The 22,847-nt window shown below is 57.0% G+C and overlaps 2 protein-coding genes and 1 long non-coding RNA gene across 4 annotated transcripts in view; 2 read left to right on the top strand and 1 right to left on the bottom strand.

Moving 5' to 3' along the window:
* The first annotated feature begins 1,046 nt into the window (after nucleotides 1–1,046).
* On the top strand, nucleotides 1,047–1,751 carry LOC135405188 (uncharacterized). The gene is made up of 2 exons (XR_010425785.1): nucleotides 1,047–1,129; nucleotides 1,357–1,751. It is a non-coding gene; the product is annotated as an uncharacterized LOC135405188 (long non-coding RNA).
* A 688-nt stretch (nucleotides 1,752–2,439) lies between these two features.
* LOC135405761 (class I histocompatibility antigen, F10 alpha chain-like) overlaps nucleotides 2,440–22,847 on the bottom strand; it is a 152,203-nt gene continuing 131,795 nt past the window's right edge. The window contains exon 6 of the mRNA XM_064640343.1: nucleotides 2,440–2,806. Within this exon, the coding sequence (XP_064496413.1) occupies nucleotides 2,442–2,806 (365 nt within the window). The 3' untranslated portion in view covers nucleotides 2,440–2,441. The remainder of the gene's footprint in view (nucleotides 2,807–22,847) is intronic.
* On the top strand, nucleotides 15,724–21,942 carry LOC135405769 (class I histocompatibility antigen, F10 alpha chain-like). Of its 2 annotated transcripts, none has more exons than XM_064640360.1 (6): nucleotides 15,724–15,994; nucleotides 19,116–19,379; nucleotides 19,602–19,871; nucleotides 20,097–20,369; nucleotides 20,485–20,595; nucleotides 20,694–21,942. In XM_064640360.1, exons 1-6 carry the CDS (start codon nucleotides 15,919–15,921, stop codon nucleotides 20,819–20,821), a joined length of 1,122 nt encoding a protein of 373 aa, XP_064496430.1. In that variant the 5' UTR covers nucleotides 15,724–15,918; the 3' UTR covers nucleotides 20,822–21,942. The 2 variants fall into 2 exon arrangements, with proteins under 2 accessions (XP_064496430.1, XP_064496429.1); XM_064640359.1 differs by lacking the exon at nucleotides 15,724–15,994 and adding an exon at nucleotides 17,277–17,938.

The raw sequence follows: 22,847 nt of genomic DNA on the forward strand, positions 1-22,847 counted from the left end.
GTCCTTCCTGCCTAGGTTGTGCAACCACTGCTGCACACCTGACACTCCATTCGGTGAAAAATTCTAGTTGCTGGAAAGGGGAAAGTAACATAGATATAATTTTACGAATATCATATGGTGTCAGCAGATGAGCAGTAAAAAGATACCATAATACTATTTGTGTATAATTACTCTTTAAACCATGCTGCATAACAGTCATTTTAACTTCTTTTAAAATTTTCCAGTCCAAAGCTTTCCAGGGTTCACTCTCAATTGAAGTTAAAACATTAGAGGGGGTTGTATTCAGCTGCACAAGCTGTCTCTCTTCTAATTTAGACTCAAGCTTTTGAAAGCAAAGCAATAAGGTGTCCTTAAGGTCTTTTATTGCAGGCATAATAGCTCTCTCGCTTCCATTGTCCAAGCTCTTGTCATGAGGAGACAAGCCTGAGGACGGAAATGATGAAAATAACTCTTGTGCATTATCACGATTAAGTTTCTCGTCCTCCTTCGGCAACAGAACTGAGGGAGACTGAGGAGCTATGCTCGGTTCGGAGATGGCCCCGGTCCCCGTCGGAACGGTGGTGGCTTCTGCCGAAAGGGTAGCTCTCACTAGGATGGTAGCAGCCTCTGCCAAGGCGGCAGACCTTGCCGAAGTAGCTTCAGTTGCTACGGCAACACTTGAAGGGACAACTCCAGCTGCTGCGACCACAGTTTCCATGGTTTCACTTCCTGGTTCTGAAGAGACGACTGCTGATGACGTAACTTCAGGCGACATGATGAGTCCAGGCAGTGGCGATGTAGCGACATCTAGTGGCTCGGAGGCTTCTAGCAGCTCTGTTCCAGATGACGCATGCTCAGAAACAACTTCTGACTCTGCTGACCGCGCAGGCTCAGAAGAAGGTGGCAGTGCTGGCAACGCAGGCGCAGAGAAGGGCGGTGGCGCTGGCAGAGTGCCAGCGTCGGTCTCCGCTGCTCCTGCATTTCTTACGGTCTCTGCAGGCACTAGGACCTCCCCGCTAACAGACTTATCGGCTCGGAGGCACGCCGCGGTCTCACTAAATCCCGGCAAAGTTCCCTGAGCAGTTACAAGTTTTCGCTGATCCGTAGTTAACTCTTTCAGCGATTCAACGACCAAGCGCCAAACTTTAGGGTATTTTCTATATCTTTTAACATTTTTAGACCCTCGTTCCATTTCTTCCCATATTTGAGCCTTAATAGCACCCCAAATGGATACCTCAAAGGCTGCTTGAGCGGAGGGGAGTAGATTCTTTGCTCTCGCCCAGACAATTAACCCTTCAAGGGCTTTTTTATCATAATTTGGCTCTCTTAGAGAGACTATATTTTTGAGGAGCCTTCCCACGATTTCTTCATCTTTAGAATCAGTGGACCCCATACTCCCACCAGCTGACTCACCGGGCCAAGGCGAGCTTCCAATTTGACCGTGCACGGCTTTGATCACAGCACCGGGGTTCAGCGCTGTCTCTAACAGCTGCTTCCTTCGGCTCTCCGTTTGTCTTCTGTCCCGAAGAACTGACGAACTTTGAGTCCCTGTATTGCAGGCACCAATTATTGATGGAAGGGTATGGACAGATTGCTCCAGGATCAATATGATCAGGCAAAATGTCGGATTTATTAGGAGAAAGACAGATTATATAGTGCTCATGACGCTCAGCTTCTTGTTCACACAACATTGGTTACATAAGGAAAACATGCTCTGCTGTTCCCTGCTAATTGGACCACAACAGGTGGTCATAGGAGATGAGAAAACTTTATTCACCTCCCAAAAACTCCTCCCTGGCATCTTGGCACAAGGCCTGCAGCCATATTAGTGGCGCAGCATTTTTTACTATCTGCACCCAGCCATGCCAGGGGAGAAATCACAGAAATGCAACAGAAACTGTTCACACAATTTCTGACCTACGACAGTCTGCCTTCCCACTTCCTGCTGTGCCAACCTGCTCCCAGTGTCCCCGTTCCGGTCCCCACTATCCCTATCCTGGTCTCCCATGTCCCCATTCCCTTTCCCCCTGTCCCAATTCCCATTCCTGGTGACTCCAACCTGCTCCCAATGACCCTATTCCCATTCCTGGAGTTCCCATTCCTGGTGTCCCCAACCTGCTCCCAGTGTCCCCATCCCAGTACCCCCTGTCCCCATTCCTATTCCTGGTTCCCACAGAGGAACTGCTGGATGCCGGAGGAGGGAGCCAGGATTTATTGCCCAAAGCAGGAGATTTTCACACCCAAATTAAAGCCTCAGGAATAATTGTGGTCCTGGGTTTCACACGGGAAAAAGCAGGAAGTTGATTCATCGGGAAGAGCCGCAGGGGGGCCGGGGTGGGTGGGAGCAGCGGGATGAGCTCTGCCAGCAGCTCCTGCCTTTCCGCAGGGAGAGGGAAGGGGCGGATCCAGCTCCAGGATTGTTCAGGCCGTGATTCCTGCTGGGATGAGAGCGGTGAAAGGAGTCACCATGTCCCTGTTCCCATCCCAGGGGATGGAGCCGGCTGTGGAGCCCAGGGAGAGGAGGAACTGCTCTGGAATCCCTCCTGATCCTGCTCCGTCCATCCCACCCCAATCCCACTCCATCCATCCCACCCCAATCCCACTCCAGAATCCAGCCCTGATCCCAGTCCACAATTCCACCTGAGCCCACTCTGGAATCCTGCCCTGAGCTGGAATCCCCTTCCAATCCCGCTCCAGCCATTAGGCCCCATTCCCCTCTGGAATCCCGGCATCCATCCTGGGATCCCTGCCCAGAGGATCTGGATCCACACACGCTGCTGGGACTCACTGGTGGGCGCGGGGTCGTATCCCTTCCCCTCCCTCTTCCCTGTGGAAAGAAAGCGGGATCAGCACCCGTGGCACAGGATCCCCGGAATGCTGCCGGGCAGATCCGTGCCCCTTCCCAACCCCCATTCCGGGAGTTACCGGATCGGAGCTTCCAGACAGCGACTGCCACGAGGCCGATGATGATGATGATGGCAGCGATGACGGACACAGTGTCCTAGTTAGAACAGCTGGGACCGATTCCTCACTGGATGGGTGTAGCCCAAAACTGTGGATTCTATGGCCTTCCATGCCATTTTCCCAGGAACTGTTGTCAGGAGAGGCCTGCCAGGTGGGGGGGGATGTCCTGAGCACCCTCATATCCTTTTATGGACTGAGCATCCTCATAGCCTTTTATGGAATTCCCCACTCTGAGGGAAGAACTAAGCATCCTTTTATGGAATTGCCCGCTCTGAGGGGAGGACTGGGCATTCCTGCCTGAACTGGAGAATATATAAACCTGGAGTTTCAGAACCTTTCCACCACTCGTGGGATCCAGAGGAGGACTGCAGCTCACTGCTCTCAACCAGCCTGAGACCACCCCCCTCAACTGGACTGCAATCCCCACTTTTGACCAGACTGCAACAGCTCTCCCACCAGCAGGTTTTTTTCTCCTCTCCCTTTACTTTGGACTGGGGGGGGGGGCCCAAGGAACAGCACTTTGTTGATGCCCCAGGGTGCTGGGTTCTACATTTGGGTTTTGTGGATTCAAACCAATTGCTTGTCTGTATAATCAGACTTATTGGGCAAGGGGGGCCCAAGGGGGGCCCAAGGGGGTTGGGCCAGGGGGGGAAGGGCTGCAGGGGGCGGATCCCGGAGGAGGAAACCCCCCAAAAGCGGCGGCCCAGCCGAGGGAGGAGCCGAGCGGGAGCACAAAGAAGAGCAGCCAAAAGGTCCTGGCGGTCGCTCGGCAATGGCGGGGGGGCGAGAGCGGTTTGGGGGCCCCCCGTGAGAGCCGGGGGGGAACCCCGGTAGCCGCGGAGTGGGGAGAGCGGAGAGGGGCGATCCCGGAGCTGGGGGACCCCCGGAATGCTGGAGGGGGGGGGAGCAGAGAGGGAGCGACGGGCCCCTTAAGCGGGGGTCCCGGAGAGGGGGAAGGCCTTGGAGTGTGGAGAGGAGGGGGGGCCTTGAGGCGGGGTGGGAGCCGAGAGCGCCAAGAGGTTTGCGAGGGTGGGAGGCGAGAGAGGAGGGCCGGCCGGCCCCGGGAGGCAGAGTGGGGAGAAGTGAGCCCTGGGACCCCCCTGGCAACACTAAAGGGGACCCCAGAGAGTGGGAACCCCCCGGAGCCTCAATCCCCCCGACAGCCCGGAGAAGGGGGACCCCCAGTGCAGGCAGAAGTGCCATCAGGCCAGACAGGGGGGACCCCCCTAACCCCAGAGAGCAGAGAGGGGGAATTCTAGGAGGGGATTTTTGGCTGAATGTTGTTGTTTTGGGGGTTTTTATGGGCACAAGTTGCCCGGTGAGTCCTAGAGCTGGACTTGGGCAGGAGAAACCCCCAAGGCAACGCGCTCACACCTTGTTTTTCCCCCCCAGCAGGATTTCTGCTTCCCAAAGGTTGGGCGGATGGAGGAGGAGGCTGCGAGGAAGAGGAAGATGCCGCGGGCCCCCCAAGCAGGTGAGGAGGAAGTCAGTGCCCCTTTGGGTCGGTCTTTTGTGGCCGTCCTGCCGGGGCCGGAGTTGGGGGGATGTCCTTGGGCTTCCCTGTGGGCCGGAGGTAAATCCCCTGCCTGTCCTTGTTGCTTCCTGCTCCAGGCCCCGAGGTGAGGCCGGAGAGCGCGGAGGACAAATCCCGGCGGCAGAGCCTGGTGGGAGAGGCCGTTTTGAAGGGCTCCCCGGCGCAGGAAGGCAGCGGGGAGGAAAAGGGCCGGAGATGCCCCCGCAGGAGGGGCTCCAAAGCCAGCCCAGGGGGCTGTGAGGAGGAAAGAGCCAGCGTGTGCCGGGAAGGCGGCCGGAGCTTGAGGCGGAGCTGCGAGCTGGTGGTCCCTGAGCAGCCTCCCAGCAGGGAAAAGCCCTTCAGATGTTTAGAATGTGGGAAGAGCTTCAGTAAGAGATCTGACCTCCTGAGGCACCAGCACACCCACACTGGGGAATGGCCCTACACGTGTGGAGAGTGTGGGAAGAGCTTCAGTGACAGCTCCAACCTCCGCAAGCACTGTCGCATCCACACTGGGGAGCAGCCCTACACCTGTGTGGAGTGTGGGAAGAGCTTCAATCAGAGCTCCAACCTCCGCATGCACCGTCGCATCCACAGTGGGGAACGGCCCTACACGTGTGGGGAGTGTGGGAAGAGCTTCACTCAGAGCTCCACGCTGCTCCGACACCAGATGATCCACAGTGGGGAAAGGCCCTACATGTGTGAGGAATGTGGGAAGAACTTCAATCGGATCTCCACCCTGCTCCGACACCAGATGATCCACAGTGGGAAAGGCCCTACACGTGTGCGGAGTGTGGGAAGAGCTTCAGGGACAGCTCCAGCCTTTGCAAACACCATTGCATCCACACCAGGGAATGGCCCTACAAGTGCTTGCAATGTGGGAAGAGCTTCAGCACAAGCACCAAGCTGCTCAGCCACCAGCACATCCCCACTGGGGAACAGCCCTACACGTGTAGGGAATGTGGGACAGCTCCACCCTCTACACCCACCGTCGCCTCCACATCAGGGAGAGGCCCTTCCACTGTGGGGAGTGTGGGAAGAGCTTCACGCAGAGCTCTTCCTTGACCTCCCACCAACGGACCCACCGGTAAGAGAAGCCCCGAGTGCCCCGACTGCGGGAAGAGCTTCGGCCGCTGCTCCAACTCCATCAGCCATGGGAGGACCCGCGTTGGATGATCCACAGGGACCCCCGTTGGGTACAGACCTGGTGTGCTGGTTTTAAGGTAAACCAGCAGGGGAAATGTCAGTGGTGACATCATGGAAACATCGATGACATCACATGGACAGCGGTGACATCACAGGGACATTGGTGACATCAGAGGAACATTGGTGACATCACGGGGACATTGGTGACATCACGGGGACAGTGGTGACATCACCGGGGGTTAATTTTGGTGTGAAAATCTCCTGCTTTGGGCAATAAATTCTGGCTCCTGCTCCGGCATCCCGCAGTTCCTCACTGGGAACCCGGAATGGGAATGGGGACAGGGGGAATGGGAATGGGGACACCTGGAATGGGAATGGGAACACCTGGAATGGGAATGAGAATGCCTGGAATGGGAATGGGGATCACAGGAATGGGATGGGGAAAATAGCAATGGGATGGAAACAGCAGGAATGGAAATGGGAAGACCTGGAATGGGAATGGGGACATTGGGAGCAGACTGGGGACACTAGGAATGGGAATGGGGGCAGCAGGAATGGGAATGGGGACACCTGGAATGGGGATGGGAACACCTGGAATGGGAATGAGAACACCTGGAATGGAAATGGGGACACCAGGAATGGGAATGGGGACACCTGGAATGGGAATGGAGACATCAGGAATGGGAATGGGAAACTCTGAAATGGGAATAGGAACACCTGGAATGGGAATGGGGACACCTGGAATGGGTATGGGGACATTGGGAATGGGAATGTGAACATTGGGAATGGGAACATTGGGAGCAGGTTGAAGATAACAGGAATGGGAATGGGAACTCATGGAATTGGAATGGGGACACGTGAAATGGGAATGGTAACATTGGGAGCAGACTGGGGACACCAGGAATTGGAATGGGGACACCTGGAATGGGAATGGAGACACCTGGAATGGGAATGGGAACACCAGGAACTGGGAATGGGGAAAACAGAAGTGGGATGGGAACACCAGGAATGAGAGGAGGGACAATAGGAACGGGAATGGGGACACCTCAATGGGATGGAACACCTGGAAAGGGAATTGGAACAACTGGAATGGGAATGGGAACACATGGAATGGGAATGGGAACTCCTGGAATGGGAATGGGGACACCTGGAATGGGATGGGAACAACTAGAATGGGATGGGAACACCTGGAACAGGAATGCAAACACATGGAATGGGAATGGGAACACCCGGGCCCGGGCTGTGTCCCTGGTGAAACAGGAGGCCAGGCCCAAAAGAGTTCACTAAGAAATTTGGGCCTGCTAACAAGCTCCCAACAGCCAAGACCATCTGTGCTCGTTCTGTTCTACTGACTGGAGCAAAGCTTCAGAGAATAGTACAGGAACATGTCCTAGGCCTAGAGGGGATAAATTAGAGAGACAGCAGGATCAGGGAGACATTGGAATAGGAGGAATAGGCCGGGAGCCAGGGCTTTTTCCAAGCTTCAATGAGCGGGTCAAGAACAATGGAAGAGAAGGAAGGTCAAGCTGAGGAAGATGAGTTGAAGCCCCCAGAGCCATGGAGGAAGAGTGGAAGTCCCCTCAGGATTGAGGGCCAAGAGAAGCACCGCCCCAAGCCCCGCCTGAGCTCCACCTATACTCCGTCTGTTATTAATATGCAGAGATAGATGTTGGAATCACTTGAATATGCATTTAATCACAGCTGAAGATTGCATAAAAATGCTGATTTTGTGTGAAGCCTTGGAGCAAGTTTGTCCAGCGCCAGCTGGCTTGCTCCCAACGTTGAATAAACAAATACCTTGCTGCTTAAAGAGAAAAAAGTCTCTGAGCAGTTTCTTGGACCGATTTTTTGGATTCAGCGCCCAGTCAGTCCCAGGAGGATCCCAGTCACTCCTGGTCTCTCCCAGTTGCTCCCAGTTTCCTCCATGTGGTCCCACTCATTCCCAGTTGCCCCCAGAAGCTTCCAGCATGATCCCAGTTGCTCACAGCCACTTCCAGTCATTCCCAGTGCACTCCCAGTTGCTCCCAGGATGATCCCAATCACCTCCAGCATGATCCCACTCACTCTTGGTATGATCCCAGTATGACCCCAGTCACCCTCAGTGTGGTCTCAGTTGCTCCCAGCATGGGCCAAGCTGCTCCCACTGTGATCCCATCATGGTCCCAGTTGCCCCTAGCACAGATCCAGTCACTCCAAGTAATCCTGGTCTTCCCTCCTGACAGTCCCACTCAATCCCAGTTGCTTCTATTGTAAATCCAGTCACTCAATTCCTTCCAGTTGCCCCCAGCCTGGTCCTAATTCCCCTTCATGTAGTCCTAGTCACTCCCAGTATGGTCCCAGTTACCCCGTCCATGGTTGCAGACACTCCCAGTATATCCCAGTAGAGCCCTCAGCATGCTCATAGTCCTTCCCAGGCACTCCCAGATGCCCCAGTAACATTCCAGTTTCCACCAGTATGGTCCCAGTGACTCCAAGGCCCTCCCACTATATCCTATGTGGCCTCCAGTTGCTCCCAGTAGCCCTCAGTGTGGTCCCAGTTGCTCCCAGTATGATCCTTGTTGCCCCAGTTCTGGTCCTGGAGGGTCCCAGTGTGCTCGGATCCTGCTCCTGGGGGGTCCTGCTGGGTCCCCGTCCTTGTCCCAGTGTATCCTGGTGTCCCATTCCATCCCAGTCCATTCCAGTCCATCCCAGTCCATCCCAGTCCATCCCAGTCCATCCCAGTCTGTCCCAGTCCATCCCAGTCCATCCCAGTCCATCCCAGTCCATCCAAGTCCATCCCAGTCCATCCCAGTCCCTTCCCAGTCCCTTCCCAGCAGCCGCCGCCGTTTCCCGGGTCCTGCCCCCCCGCCCCCCCAAGATGCTGACGGGGGTCGGGGCTCCGTCTTTGCCTTCGTCTCCCTGGGCCTGCCTGGAATGAAGGGGTCGCTGGGACACTGCGGGACCTCCTGAAACCAAAGGAACCCTGGGAGAATTTGGATACTCCTGGAGTCAAGGCACAATTGGGACACTGCAGGGCCCTATGGAAAAAAAGGAACCTTGTGACACTGCGGAATTCATGGAATCCAGGGGCCTTTGTGACAGGGGGGCCTCATGGAACCAAAGGAAGCCTGAGGTGTTTCAGAAGGTCATGGAATCAAGGGGCCACTGGGACACTGCAGGGCCTCTGGCAATTAAAGGAACACTGGGACACTGGGGCAGGACATCCCCCCTGCAATGGCCCCAAGACAATGCCCCATTTGCAAAGGGGTCAGTGCTGAGCTGAGAGGGGCCGGGACAAGGCAGGAGATGTTGGACCCCAGACTAGTTCGACCCCAAATGAAGCCCCTGATGGTGAGGGAAGCCCTGGAGTCCAAGGACTGTCAGTCCCTGGGTTTCTACCAGAAAGGGCCAATCCCCTTTCCCAGGGGCAGGTTCTTCCAACAGAACCCTTCTTGGGGGTGTGTGGAGATTCCTACCTTGGCTGGGGACCCCCCAGGGTCACTGCTGGAGGTTGAGAGCAGAGATCTCCCCACGAGCGCTGGTCTGGGGGAGTTCCATCCATCTCTAATTAAGAATTATTGTTTGTTTGTCACCTTTAGTAGAATTGCTTCAACAATTGTTTTAGTGTAGTGCCCTGTCCTACCTTATCCTGTACTACTGGTAGTTTTAGTGTTTCTACTGTTCACTAAATAATTCTGTTCTGTGTCATCATTTGCAAAAATAAATAATTCATTTTCTATCAATAGATCTGATTTGCCATTATTAAAGCCTGGGGGACAAACGTGGTTCAGTCACCCCTCTAGAATTGCTCTAAATTTCAACTGTTGGCACAATGCAAGGCTGAGATTGGATCCAGCAGCCCCCAGTACCCCAGAGGAAGTTGGGAGCTCAGGGGGACCACCCCCCTTTCCCAACCCCCAGTGCCCAAAGACCCTCATGGGACCGTCCATCCCTCCAGACCACCCCCCCTTTTCCACCCCTCTCCCTGTTCCTCCCACTTTTCCATGGTCCCCTCAATCCCCAGCCGCCCCAAGATCAGTTTTGGGGTCTCAACCCCCATTTTTCCCCCTCTCCCACCCCTTACACATCATTCCCCCAATCCCCAGCCCCCTCCTGCTCAGTTTGGGGGTCCCACCCTCCCCTTTTCCCCATTTTTCTGACCTCTCCCACCCCTTTCCCATCATAACCCAATTCTCAGCCTCCCTCCCCCTCGACTTTTGGGGGGGTCTCACTCCCCTCCGACTCAGTTTGGGGTCCCACCACCCCTTTTATCCCCTCTGCCTCACCGACCCCCCCTTCCCAACACCCCCTCTCACCCAAGAGCTCCTCGCCTGCAGCCAGGGGAGGCTCCCAGTAACACCAGAGCCCATGAAAGTCCCCCCAAAAAGGGTTAGGTGGAGTCCTGGATGGACTCTGAGTGGGTTTGGAGGTTCCTTGGGGGCTGTGGAGTGGTTTAAGGGGGTCCCAGCACACTTTGGGATGTGTTGGATGCCGTGTTGGGGTGCAGATGTCCCCCCAAAGCTCTCCCAGAACAGGGTGACACAAGGGGGGGGCACAGAGGGGTCCCCATTCCTGATCCATCCTGGAACAACCACACTGGGGGCAACTGGGATCAGAGTGGGAGCAGCTGGGCCCCTGCTGGGCCCATACTGGGACCATACTGGGACTGACTGCAATAACACTGGGAGTATGGGAGAGGTACTGCAAGCATACTGGGGATGACTGGGATCAAACTGGATTCACTGAATCCACTGGAAGTGTCAGGAATTTACTGGGATCATACTGGGGGTTACTGGACTCATAGTGGGATCATACTGGGAGCAACTGGGACCATGCAGGGGCAAGTGGCATCCTCCAGGCAGTGCCTCCCCTTTCTGAGGAGAGAGTTAAAAAAACCCCACACCCTCCCACAGCCTTTGGAGGGTCTTCAGCCTGGAATGTGGATCTGCTGGTTGGTTCTTTTGTGTGGGTGTCATGGTTTGAGATAGTCCCAAAATCCAATTCCCAAGTTCCATCCCCCCTCCCACATCTCAACCCAATGTGAGATGGGTTTTCCAGACAAAACACACCAGACTCAAAGTGGGGGAAAGGGAATATATTACAATGACTATACAAATAAATACCATATCACATTATACACATGATCACAACTATCTCTACCATGACATATAGTATTTACAATGGACCAGATCTCTTCTTCCCTCCAAATAAAAGTCCAGGAGGGAAAGAAGGACAGATCCCTTCCAGTCCTTAAGCAGCAGCATCTTCTGAGGCAGCAGTCTGTCTGTCTTCTCCACATGCAGCAGCTGATAGGTGGATTTCTGCCAGCACTCACATGGGAGGTATCCAAACTCTCCCTCAGCCCCCTTGACACAGGCAAAGGGGTCTTCCGTGGGCTTCGTAACCCCAGACAAGGTTGTATCACCACGTCATATCACGAAGACACAGGGGGGTCTTCGTGACGGTCTGGTATCCCAGGAGACTCAGCTCCTTCTTGCAGGGCCTCTGTGCCCTGTCTCTCAGGCTGCCACCGTGGCAGCAGTGCAAGGGGGGAGCCAAGGTCAACTCCCCCCGCATTCCATCTGGCCGTCCCGGTCCAGCTCCGGGACGCCCTGAGCTTCTCAACTCCTCTCTCTCTCCGGTGCTGCATGTCTAAAATTCTTCTCCTAAATAGGAGTCCATGTCCCTCTTCTCCAAGAGGGTCTCCAAGGGAGTTTTGGGGACTCTGGTACAGTCTTACCCCCAAGAACTCTATCTCTCAGCTGCTGGCTCTCCTTTCTCTCTCCCTTTCCAGGAGTCTTCTGTCTGGTGCTGCATGTTGTTTCTGCTGCTCCTTCAGTTCAGGTCCTTATCTCTGGCTCTCTGCCACCGTTTCTCAGGTCAGTCCCGGCTGTTGCTCTGTGCCCATGGAGAAAAACATCTCCCGGCATAACTACAGGCACCTAGCCCAGCTTTATGCTTTTCCAGGTCCCTGCAGCCCCCCAGCCGGGGCTGGGAGGGGGCCAGAGGCCCCAAGGGGCTAAGAACCCCTTCCTCGTGGCTCTACAACATGGCCACCTCTCCAATAACAACCAAAATACAACTCATCTCTTCCGGTGGGTTTGTGGTATGTTTACAATTTTGCAGGAGCGCCCATTGGGCAGAACTTCAAAACTTCCAGGAGTTTCCACCCCTTGGGGTCTACCACTTTTCTCAGCCCTCTGGGGGAAAAAAAGGTCCAAACCACTACAACACGTCCAGTTGCAAAAGGTAGAGCAGAAAGACTCCTTGGATGGGATCGACAGGACACGGTTCTTTCTGCGTTGTCTTTTCTCCTCGATGGTGATCCTGCTGCGTTCTCAAAGGAAGCAGCAGCGTTAGAGATGGAGTGTCTCCAGACCTCCCGATTGGAGGCCAGAGTAGACCAGTGATGAAGATCAATGTGGCCAAGGTTGAGATGTTGTTTCAGGCAGTCCTTGTATCTCCTCTTCGGGGCTCCTCTCTTGCGGCAGCCGGTGGCAAGTTCACCACAGAGCACGATCATAGGGAGGGGGTGGTTGGTCCTTCATCCTGGAGACGTGCCCTGCCCAGCACAGCTGTGTTCTCAGCAACATGGCCTCAATACTTGTGACTGCTGCCTGTTCTAGAACAGATGGATTGGTCACATCATCTGACCAGTGGATGTTTAGGATTGTACGGAGGCAGCGTTGATGGAAGCGTTCCAGGAGACGCAGGTGGTGGCTGTAGATGACCCATGATTCGGACCCATATAAGAGAGTAGACAGCACAATGGCTCTGTAAACACTGATCTTTGTGCTTTTCTTCAAGTGTTTATTTCACCAAACTCTTTTATGGAGTTTTCCAAAAGCTCTCTATGCCTTTGCTAACCTGTTGTCCATCTCTCTGTCAATCTCACCATCCGAGGAGATGAGGCTGCCCAGGTAATTAAACTGCTGGACTGATTTGAGCTCTGATTGGCCAATGGTGATATGGGGATGATGGAAGACTTCCTGAGGTGCAGGTTGATGGAGAACTTCTGTTTTCTTTAAGCTGACTTCCAGCCCAAAGAGCTCAGCAGCCTCAGCAAAGCAGGATGTTAAACGCTGCAGAGCTGCTTCTGTGTGAGCGACGAGGGCGGCGTCATCAGCATAAAGCAGCTCCTGGACAAGATGGTTTAAGGTCTTGGTGTGGGCCTTCAGTCGCCTTAGGTTGAAAGGGCTTCCATCAGTGCGGTATCGGATGTAGATCCCGTCTGATCAAGACGTCACGTGTGTTACATATTCATGACCCACGGGCAGTGGGCGGTGCTCTCTGTAAATCTCGGGACACGCCCCTGGCCCTGCGCACTTCTCTCTGCTGCTCGTCTCGGTGGTCGCGGGGGTGAAGGCTCAAGGTCTTCCTCTCTCGGAGCGTGCGCAGTCGCTCAGCGCCTTCCCCTGGCGACGGCTCCTCATTGGCTGCCCGTCCGTCCGCTCGGTGTCCCACTGGCTGCTCATTGGCTACATTTGCTCCATCGCACCCTCCCATTGGCTGCCCCTTCGCGCCCCCGCGCAGCTTTCCCATTGGCTGCCTCTGGGCAGCTCCCCATTGGCTGCTCACCGGCAACCCGGCTGTTCTCTGAGCAACAGCCCCGCCCCTTCCACTGGCACTGATTGACCTGTGCCGATTGCAGGCACCTTCGCACCCTCCCCAGCACCCGCAGCTGAACAGTCTCCCTTGTCAACAGCAGGGCAACATTTTCCCAATAGCGACTGGACATTTTCCCTTCTCATCCTGGGGCGGGAATGGGGTGCAGAGGGGTCCTCGTGTCTGGGAATGGGGGTTCAGGTGGTCCCAGTGCTGGATGAGGTGGGTCAGGGGGGTCCTGGTGCCCAGGAATAGGGATTCAGGGGGCCCTGGTACCAGAAACGGGGGTATGGGGGGTCCCCGTGACCACAAATGGAGGTTCAGGGGGGTCCCAGTGCCCAGAAATGGGAGTTCAGGGGGGTCCCAGTGCCCAGAAATGGGAGTTCAGGGCAGTTTCCATGTTCGGGAATGGGAGTTCAGGGGGATCCCCTTCCCAGGAATGGTCTTTCAGGGGGTCCCTGTGCCCAGGAATGGGGGTTCCAGAGGCTGGATAAGGGAGTGTAGGTAGGTCCCCATGCCAGAGAAGGGCTGCAGAGGAGTCCCCTTCCCAGGAATGGGGATTCAGAGGGTCTCCCATTCCCGGGAATGGAGGTTCTGGGGGTGCCAGTACCAGATAAGGGGTTTAGGTGAGTCCCAATACTGGGGGAGGAGGTGCAGGGGGTTCCTCATGCCCAGGAATGGGGGTTCAGGGCAGTACCCATTTGAGAATGGGGGCTCAGAGGGGTTCTGGTGCCCAGGGAAGGGTGTTCAGGGGGGTCCTGGGGATGGATAAGGGGGTGCAGGGAGGTCTTTGTGCCAGGGAAGGGGTGCAGGAGAGTCCTCTTCTCGAGAATGGCAGTTCAGAGGGGTCCCGGTGCCCAGGAATGGGGGTTCAGGAGGTGCCGGTTCCAGGGGGTCCCACTGACCCTTCATTGCCCCCCTGGTCCCCCAGGAGCCCCAGGAGCCCCCCCAGCCCCAGCGCTGGAGCCATCGTGCTGCTCCGCTGCCTTTGGGGAACATCCCTCCTTCAACCTGTCCTGCTTTGGTCACAGGCCTGCAAAAACAGTTTCTTCTTCTGGAATGCTTCCCAGCCCTGGGGGCTGGCCAAGATACTCCTTCTTATCAGTGCTGCTCAGGCCCACGTGGTTTAGTCTCAGGACTAAGATATCCACCTGAACGCAGCCGTGGGTGGATCCAGGACTGAGCCCTGCCTGGTACAGCTGAAGGAATTCACAAGACTTAAACTCTATTTGTTGAAATTAAAGATTTTCCCAACATTTCCCCCCTCTGAGACTTGTTGAAATTTTCAGCAAGTCTCACTGATGAGCTTTATAACACTTTGGGTTACAAACATCGGTACAACAGTTCACAGAAATGCAGGAAAGACAATAATCACTGTCCTCACAGTCACTGGAATTCGTTTGACCCATGGAGAGGGGTTTGGAAATGAGGATGATCATTCTTGACAACTGCCCAGCTCCTCAGGAATTATCATCCTTTTGTACTTCATGTAAGACTCTAACTTGTTCCCAAAAGGTCCAAAATAGTCCCTACAGCTCCGGAGCACCACTGATAAGAAGGAACATCTTGGCCAGCCCCCAGAGCTGGGAAGCATTCCAGAAGAAGAAACTGGTTTTTCAGGCCTGTGAGCAAAGAAGGATAATTTGGAGAAGGGATGTTCCCCAAAGGGCCACCAGAGACCCTCGAGAGACCCCTACTCTGATGTAAATGAGTTCTGAGAAGTGATTTCAAAGTGTAAGAGAATCTGTGGGAGTGTTTAGTACATATGCATGAGTTTGGGGAAGTGTAATGCACATGTATTAGTTACATCCACAGAAACCAGGGTGTGAGACAGCCCAGTGTGGGGGTGATGGGAGGAGACCCCCCCACCCCCCACCCCCGCACCCAGTGCCGAAAAAAATAAAACCGCTTTCTAATCCTGACATTCCAGTGACAGAGAGTTTTATTCCCGTTCGGTGACAGTTCCAGTTGCTCCCAGTATGATCCCTGTTGCCCCAGCTCTGGTCCCGAGGGGTCCCGGTCCTGCTCTTGCTGTATCCCAGTGTCCCAGTCTGCCCCAGTCCATCCCGGACCCTTCCCAGCAGCCGCCGCCGTTTCCCGGGTCCTGCCCCCCCCGCCCCCCCAAGATGCTGACGGGGGTCGGGGCTCCGTCTTTGGCTTCGTCTCCCTGGGCTGGGGCTCGGCCTCCGCCCGCGGGAGGAGCTGAGGGGGGTCCCCGGGGGTCGTGTGTCCCCCCCGGAGCGTGTGTGCCCCCCCGGGACCCCCATCCCGCTGTCCCCCCCTTTTCTCTCCCCACGGAGCTCCTGCCCCAGCTCCCGCTCCCCCCTGGCAGGGGCTTTGGGAGCCCCCCTTTGCCTTGACCCCGGGACCCCTGCGGGGGGCAGTGGGGGCTGCCCAGGGCGGGCACTGGCCCAGGGCGATCGCCCCCCGCCCCCGCGGCATCCGCTGATCGCGGCGCTTCCCCCGCTTTGGCCCCAAAGCGGCGCCTTTAAGGCCGAGTTTAAGCGCAGGGCCCGCGAGTTCAGGTCGGCCCGGCCCGGGGGTCCCGCCGCTCGGGCCCGTCCAGGGGGCCCGGGGGTGGCGGGGGGACCCGGGGCGGTGCCGGGAGGGGTCCCGAAGGGGATCCCGGGGCATTCCCGGCAATTCCCCCGGGCCCGCCCCCCGCGCTCCCTCGGCCACTTTCGCTTTCGCGTCTCCCGAACTGCGCCCAGCGGGGCCAGCGGAGCAGCGCGATGGCTCCAGCGCTGGGGCTGGGGGCGCTCCTGGCGCTCCTGGGGGTCTTGGCGGTCTCGGGGGGGCAGCCGAAGGGTAAGTGGGACCCCCGGAACGGGCAACTCCTCACCCTTTATTCCCGGGCACCGGCACTTCCCTGAACCTCCATTTCCGGGCACCGGGACCCCCCTGCACCCTCTCCCTCAGCACCGGGACCCCCTGAATCCCGATTGCTGAGCACGGGAACCCCCTGAGCCCCCATTCCCGGAAGGGGACCCCCCTGAACACCCATTCCTGGGCACCGGGACCCCCCTGAACTTTCATTTCCGGCCACCGGGACCCCCCTGCACCCTCTCCCTCAGCACCGGGACCCCCTTAAACCTCCCTATGCGGCACCGGGACCGCCTCATTTCCATTCCTGGGCACCGAGACCCCTTTGAACACCCGTTCCCGGGCATGGGAACCTCCCTCAACCTCCATTCCCGGGCACAGGGACGCCTCTGGAGCCCCATTCCTGAGTACTGGGACCCCCCTGAACCCCTATTCTTGGGCACAGGAACCCCCCTGGACCCCCATCCCTTGCTCCAAGACCCCTCTGAACCCCCTTATCCTCAACAAATACCCCCCCGTGCCCCTTTTCCTGCTAATCCTGCCTCTCCCAACCCCCTCATCCTCCCTTTTCCTTGACCCTGGGACCCCCATTCCTGCCTTTCCCAGCCCCCCAGCTCCCACTTTCCTCAACACCGGGGACCACTGGACCCCCCTTTCCTGGGCACAGGGACCCCCTGGATCCCCTATCCCGCCTCTCCCACTCCCAGCCCCCACTTTCCTTGAACCTTGGACCCTTCCCAGCTCTCCCAGTTCCACTCCCCTGACCCTTGGACCCCCCAAACCCTCCAATCTCTGTGACCCCCCCAGTTCTCCACTCCCTGTGCTTCCTGCAGGGGGGTCCCAGGCAGGGGAATGCCCTCGACCCCCTTATCCTACACCAACACCCCCCTGCACCCCCTTTCCTGGACATCCCGCCTCTCCCAGACCTACTTTTTCTTTGTCCATGAGACCCCCCCGGACCCCCATTCCTGCCTTTTCCAGACCCCGTTTTCCTCAACAGCAGCGACCCCTGGGCCCCCCTTTTCCTGGGCACAGGGACCCCCTGAATCTCCATCCCACCTCTCCCAGTGCTCTCCCCCCCCTTCTCCTGACCCTGGGACCCTGTTACAGACCGGACAGGGGCTGCAACCTGCTTCTTTCAGATGATTCCTTCCAGGGCGAGATTAAGGCCCAAACCTCCAAATGTTGGGTCTCACCCACACAACTGACTTTATTGGTACCAATAAGGAACGGTAAAAGCGAGGGGGGGGAGAGATGAGGAAAAGGAAAGGCTGCCAAAGGAAAGTGCAAAAAGGTTCCCAGCCCAGGGAGAGAAGCGGGTGCAGTCAGGCTCGGGCAGGCAGGGAAGCAGCGCTGGAGGGAAGCGGGTGGGGAGCAGAGCGGATCCGAGCCGAGCAGCAGAGCAGGGAGGTGGGACACGAGCGGGACGGAGCGAGGAGCGGGGCCAGCAGCCAGCACGGGCCCCTGGCCAACAGCGGCTGGGCTGGACAGGACCGAAACGCGGGCACTGCCTTAAATCCCCCCGGTGGGCGCTCCCTGGCCAGCTCGGCTCCGGGCAGAGCCTTGACTTTGAGACCCCCTGGAGCCCACGCAAGACGTGGCCGCGGAGGGTTGCAGAGGGTCTCAGGAGGACTCAGGGTGGTCCCAGCAGGGCTCCCAAAGGACATTCCGGTCAGTTCCCAGGAATTCCCCCGTCCCCTCCCCTCCCCCGCGCTGCCTCGGGCACTGTCGCGTCTCCCAACCTGCGGCGGCGGGATCTGCCCGGTGACCGGTGACGTCACGGCCGAGTCGGGTTGCCATTGGTGCAGAAGAAGTAGCGGCGCCGGACGCTGCTGTGTGGGCGGGGCCAGCGGAGCAGCGCGATGGCTCCAGCGCTGGGGCTGGGGGCGCTCCTGGCGCTCCTGGGGGTCTCGGGGGGGCAGCCCGAGGGTAAGTGGGACCCCCGGAACGGGCACCTCCTCAACCTTTATTCCCGGGCACCGGCACTTCCCTGAACCTCCATTTCCGGGCACCGGGACCCCCCTGCACCCTCTCCCTCGGCACCGGGACCCCCTGAATCCCGATTGCTGAGCACGGGAACCCCCTGAGCCCCCATTCCCGGGCATGGGAACCCCCCTGAATCTCCATTTCCGGGCACGGAGACCCCCCTGCAACGTCTCCCTCCACACCGGGACCCCCTTAAAACTCCTTATCTGGCACCAGGACCCCCCAGTTTCCATTCCCGGGCACCAAGACCCCCCTGAACCCCCATTCCCGTGCACAGAAAGCCCTCTGAACCACCATTTCTGGGTCCTGGGACCCCCCTGAACTATTTTTTCTTGCACCAGGGCCCCTTGAACCCCCATGCCCAGCTCTAGGACCCCTCTGAACCCCCTTATCCTCAACAAATATCCCCCCGTGCCCCTTTTCCTGCCAATCTCGCCTCTCCCAGCCCCCTCATCCTCCCTTTTCCTTGACCCTGGGACTCCCTGGACCCCCATTCCTGCCTTTCCCAGCCCCCAGCCTTCACTTTCCTCAACATCAGGGACCAGTGGACCCCCCTTTCCTGGGCACTGGGACCCCTTGAATCTCCATTCCTGGGCAGGGGGACTCCTCTGCACCTTATTCAGCACCCAGAGCCCCCTGAACCCCCTTATCTGGGAGTATGACCCCCTGTACAGCCTTATTGGGCACTGGGACCCCCCTGCACCCCTGTTCCTGGGCACAGGGACTCCCCTGAACCAACACCCCCCTGCATCCCCTTCCTGACCATCCAGCTACTCCCAGACCACAAACCTTCCCTTTCTCTGGACTCTGAGACCCGACCCCCTGACCCCCATTCCTTCCTTTCCCAGCCCCCAGACCCCACTTTCATCAACACTTAGGAACCACGGGACCCCCATTCCTGATTATCCTGGTTCTCCCCACCCTGTAATGGGAGTGGGGACACTGGTGACCCCTGGACACTGATTTCCTGGGCACAGGAACACCCTGGACCCCCCGTTCCACCTCTACCAGCCCCTGCACCTCCCTTCCTTTGAACCTTGGACCCTTCCCGGCTCTCCCACTTCCCCCTTTCCTTGGCTCTTGGACTCCCCAGATTCCCCAAATGTCCATGTCCCCTCAGTTCTCCACTCCCTGCGTTTCCTGAGCGTGGCCATGTCAGAGCCTGGCCTGGGGGTCCCCCAGTATGTGGCTGTGGGGTACCTGGACAGGACCCCCTTCCAGCGCTACGACAGCGAGCGGGGCCGGGCGGAGCCGCAGACGCCGTGGATGGCGGCCGGAGCCGAGCCGGGATATTGGGATGGACAGACCCAGATCCACAGGGGGAACCAGCACGTGGCCATCACCAACGTGGAGATGCTGCGGGGCCGGTACAACCAGAGCGGGGGTGAGTGGGGGGCACCTGGGGACAGGGGGAGTCTGTGGGGCTGGGCTGGGATCTCTGGGGCTGGGCTGGGATCTGTGGGGCCAGAGGGACCCATGGGGCTGGGGTGGAATCTGTGGGGCTGGAATGGGGATCCATGGGGCTCTATATGGCTGGATTTGGGCTCTGTGGCGTTGGAACACAACTCTGTGGGTCTCCATGGGTCCAGTCCCACCCTCTGCCCAGGTCTCCACACGCTGCAGCGGGTTTGTGGCTGTGACCTCCTGTCCAACGGGAGCATCAACAGAACCCTTCGGTACGGCTACGACGGGCGGGATTTCATCTCCTTCGACCTGGGATCCGGGAGCTTCGTGGCGGCCGATGGAGCTGCCCAGATCACCCAGAGGCGCTGGAAATCCGAAGGGTACGAGGCTCTTCAGCACGAGCTGGCACAGAGCTGTGTGGAAGAGCTCCAGAAATACATCAGATGTGGGCAGGAGGCGCTGGAGCGCAAAGGTGAGGGAGACAGAATTCCCATGGGAACGGAATTTGGGAGAATGGAATTTGGAAACACGAGAATTCCCATGGGAATTCTGTTTATGGATGTCACCATTCCCATGAGAATTCCATGGGTGTGTCTCACCATTTTTCCATTCCCATGGGAATTCCATGGATGGATCTCCCTCCAGTCCCATTCCCATGGGAATTCCATGGATGGATCTCACCTTTATCCCATCCCAGATCCCCCCGATGTCCACGTGTCCGGGAAAGAGGAACACGGGATCCTGACGTTGTCCTGCCACGCGTACGGATTCTACCCCGGGATGATCGGGATCAACTGGCTGAAGGGGGATGAAGTGCGGGATCAGGAGACGGAGTGGGGCGGGATCGTTCCCAACAGCGACGGCACCTTCCACAGCTGGGCCAGGATCGAGGCGCTGCCGGGGGAGCGGGAGCAGTACCGGTGCCGGGTGGAGCACGCCGGAATGCCAGAGCCCGGGATCTTCGCCTGGGGTGAGGCTGGGAACAGGCAATGTGGGAACTGGGGGTTTGGGAAGGAGGAATTTGGGAGTGTGGAGCAGCGGGATGGGGGTAACCCTCCCCCTCCTCCCCTTCCTGCCCTTCCCAGAGCCGGAATCCGTCTGGAATTTCAGCCCAGTGTTGGTGGCTGTGTCCGTCATCGCTGCCATCATCATCATCATCGGCCTCGTGGGAGTCGGTGTCTGGAAGCTCCGATCCGGTAACTCCTGGGATGGGGGTCGGGAAGGGGCACGGATCCGCCCGGCAGCATTCCGGGGATCCTGTGCCACGGGTGCTGATCCCGCTTTCTTTCCATAGGGAAGAGGGAGGGGAATGGATACGACCCCGCGCCCACCAGTGAGTCCCAGCAGCGTGTGTGGATCCAGATCCTCTGGGCAGGGATCCCAGGATGGATGCCGGGATTCCAGAGGGGAATGGGGACCTAATGGCTGGAGCGGGATTGGAAGGGGATTCCAGCTCAGGGCAGGATTCCAGAGTGGGATCAGGTGGAATTGTGGACTGGGATCAGGGCTGGATTCTGGAGTGAGATTGGCGTGGGATTGACAGAGCAGGATCAGGAGGGATTCCAGAGCAGTTCCTGCTCTCCATGGGCTCCACAGCCAGATCCATCCCCTGGGATGGGAACAGGGACATGGTGACTCCTTTCCCCACTCTCATCCCAGCAGGAATCCCAGCCTGAACGATCCTGGAGCTGGATCCGCCCCTTCCCTCTCCCTGCGGAAAGGCAGGAGCTGCTGGCAGAGCTCATCCCGCTGCTCCCACCCACCCCGGCCCCCCTGCGGCTTTTCCCCATGGATCAACTTCCTGCTTTTTCCCATGTGAAACTGTCAGAGACTGAACAGTCAATGATTTCTGCATTCTGGGATTGCCAGGAGACTTTTGCCGGCTTTTGCAGGACTTTGGCATTATCCCTCTGGTGGGCAGCTGGGCCCATCTCCCCCTCCAGTGCTGCTGAAGGTGTCAAGCCCTGGAAAGGAGAGAAGAACCGAGTTTACCAGGCCCCTCATGGGAACTCTGCTCTGGGCTGTCCGAGGTGTTGGGGGTTCATGGCATGGCCCATCAAAGCCCATCCTCCCCTCTGCCAATCTTGGAAGGTGGGAAAAAACCTTTTCCCTGCCCCTCACAGGAACTCTGGGCAGGCCTGGGAGACGTTGGGGGTTCGTGGCATGGCCCGGGACATTGTCCATGGATATAATAACTCATAACTTCCCTGAGTGTGGGGGCTTCCCTCCCTCACCCCCAACGGATCAAGGCCACCACTTCAACTGACAGACATGGAAGCTGCAACTACCAACTTCCATCGCTGGACCCCGTGGGCAGTGACTATAGACATCTTTCCATTCTCAGCTTTTCTTTCCCTTCCTCTCCCTTACCCTTCTCCTGTCTTTCCTTTCTCTCCCTTATGCATTTTCCCCAAAGGTTCTCTTTATGCCATATTGCTGTAGATGACAGATACAGATGATTTAACACCCAAAATGGCAACGTACCTGTTTACCTTTGAAACAAAACTGTTCTAAAATAAACCCTACATATGTAAGTTTTCAAACACCGATTATTCAGTGTTGTTTCACTCTAATCCACCCCAAGGGATTTATTAATAAGAACCTGGGTTATCCCCCCCTTTCTGGGGTGGGTCGTAACATTTTTGGTGTCAGGGACAAGGACCCTTTGGATGTGGTGGAGTAATCGGTGTAGTCCAAAACTGATACAAAGAGTGAGCCAAATGGTGACCATCCCCTCACTGTGAAATTATAGTGATAATTTTTCTCCTCTCGGTGTGACCTGGGCACATCAGACCTGTTGAAAGGCTTTCTGGTGTAGCCTGGACCTGTTGAAAGGTTCTCTGGTACCTGGGCCTGTTGAAAGGTTTTCCGGGAGAGAGTCAAGCCAACCCTCAGAGGGTTAAGGGGGAGAAAGACATTAACCTGAGCTGGGTTAATGACTGAGTCCAAAGGAATGACACCCCAGGGTGAGTTAGGTGGGGGTTATACCATCAGACCTTGGTGATGCAGTCATCATCACCTTGTATGAGAAGAAGGGAGATAAATCAGACTGCTCAAACTACCGGGGTATTACTCTGCTCTCCATTGCTGGCAAGATCCTGTCAAGAATACTCTTGAACAGACTAATACCCGCTATAGCAGAAGAACTTCTACCTGAAAGCCAATGTGGTTTCAGAGCCAACAGGAGCCCCACAGACATGGGATTTGTTCTCAGACAACTGCAAGAGAAGTGCAGGGAACAGAACAAAGGTCTCTATGGAACCTTTGTTGACTTCACCAAGGCTTTCGATACTGTGAGCAGGAAAGGTCTGTGGCAGATTTTGGAACGTTTAGGTTGTCCCCCCAAGTTCCTTAAAATGATCATCTCACTCCATGAGGATCAGCACGGCCAAGTCAGATATGGCAATGCACTTTCTGAGCCCTTTCTAATAACCAACGGTGTAAAACA

The sequence above is a fragment of the Pseudopipra pipra genome, chromosome W, assembly GCF_036250125.1.
Source record: "Pseudopipra pipra isolate bDixPip1 chromosome W, bDixPip1.hap1, whole genome shotgun sequence".
Lineage (NCBI taxonomy): Eukaryota > Metazoa > Chordata > Aves > Passeriformes > Pipridae > Pseudopipra > Pseudopipra pipra.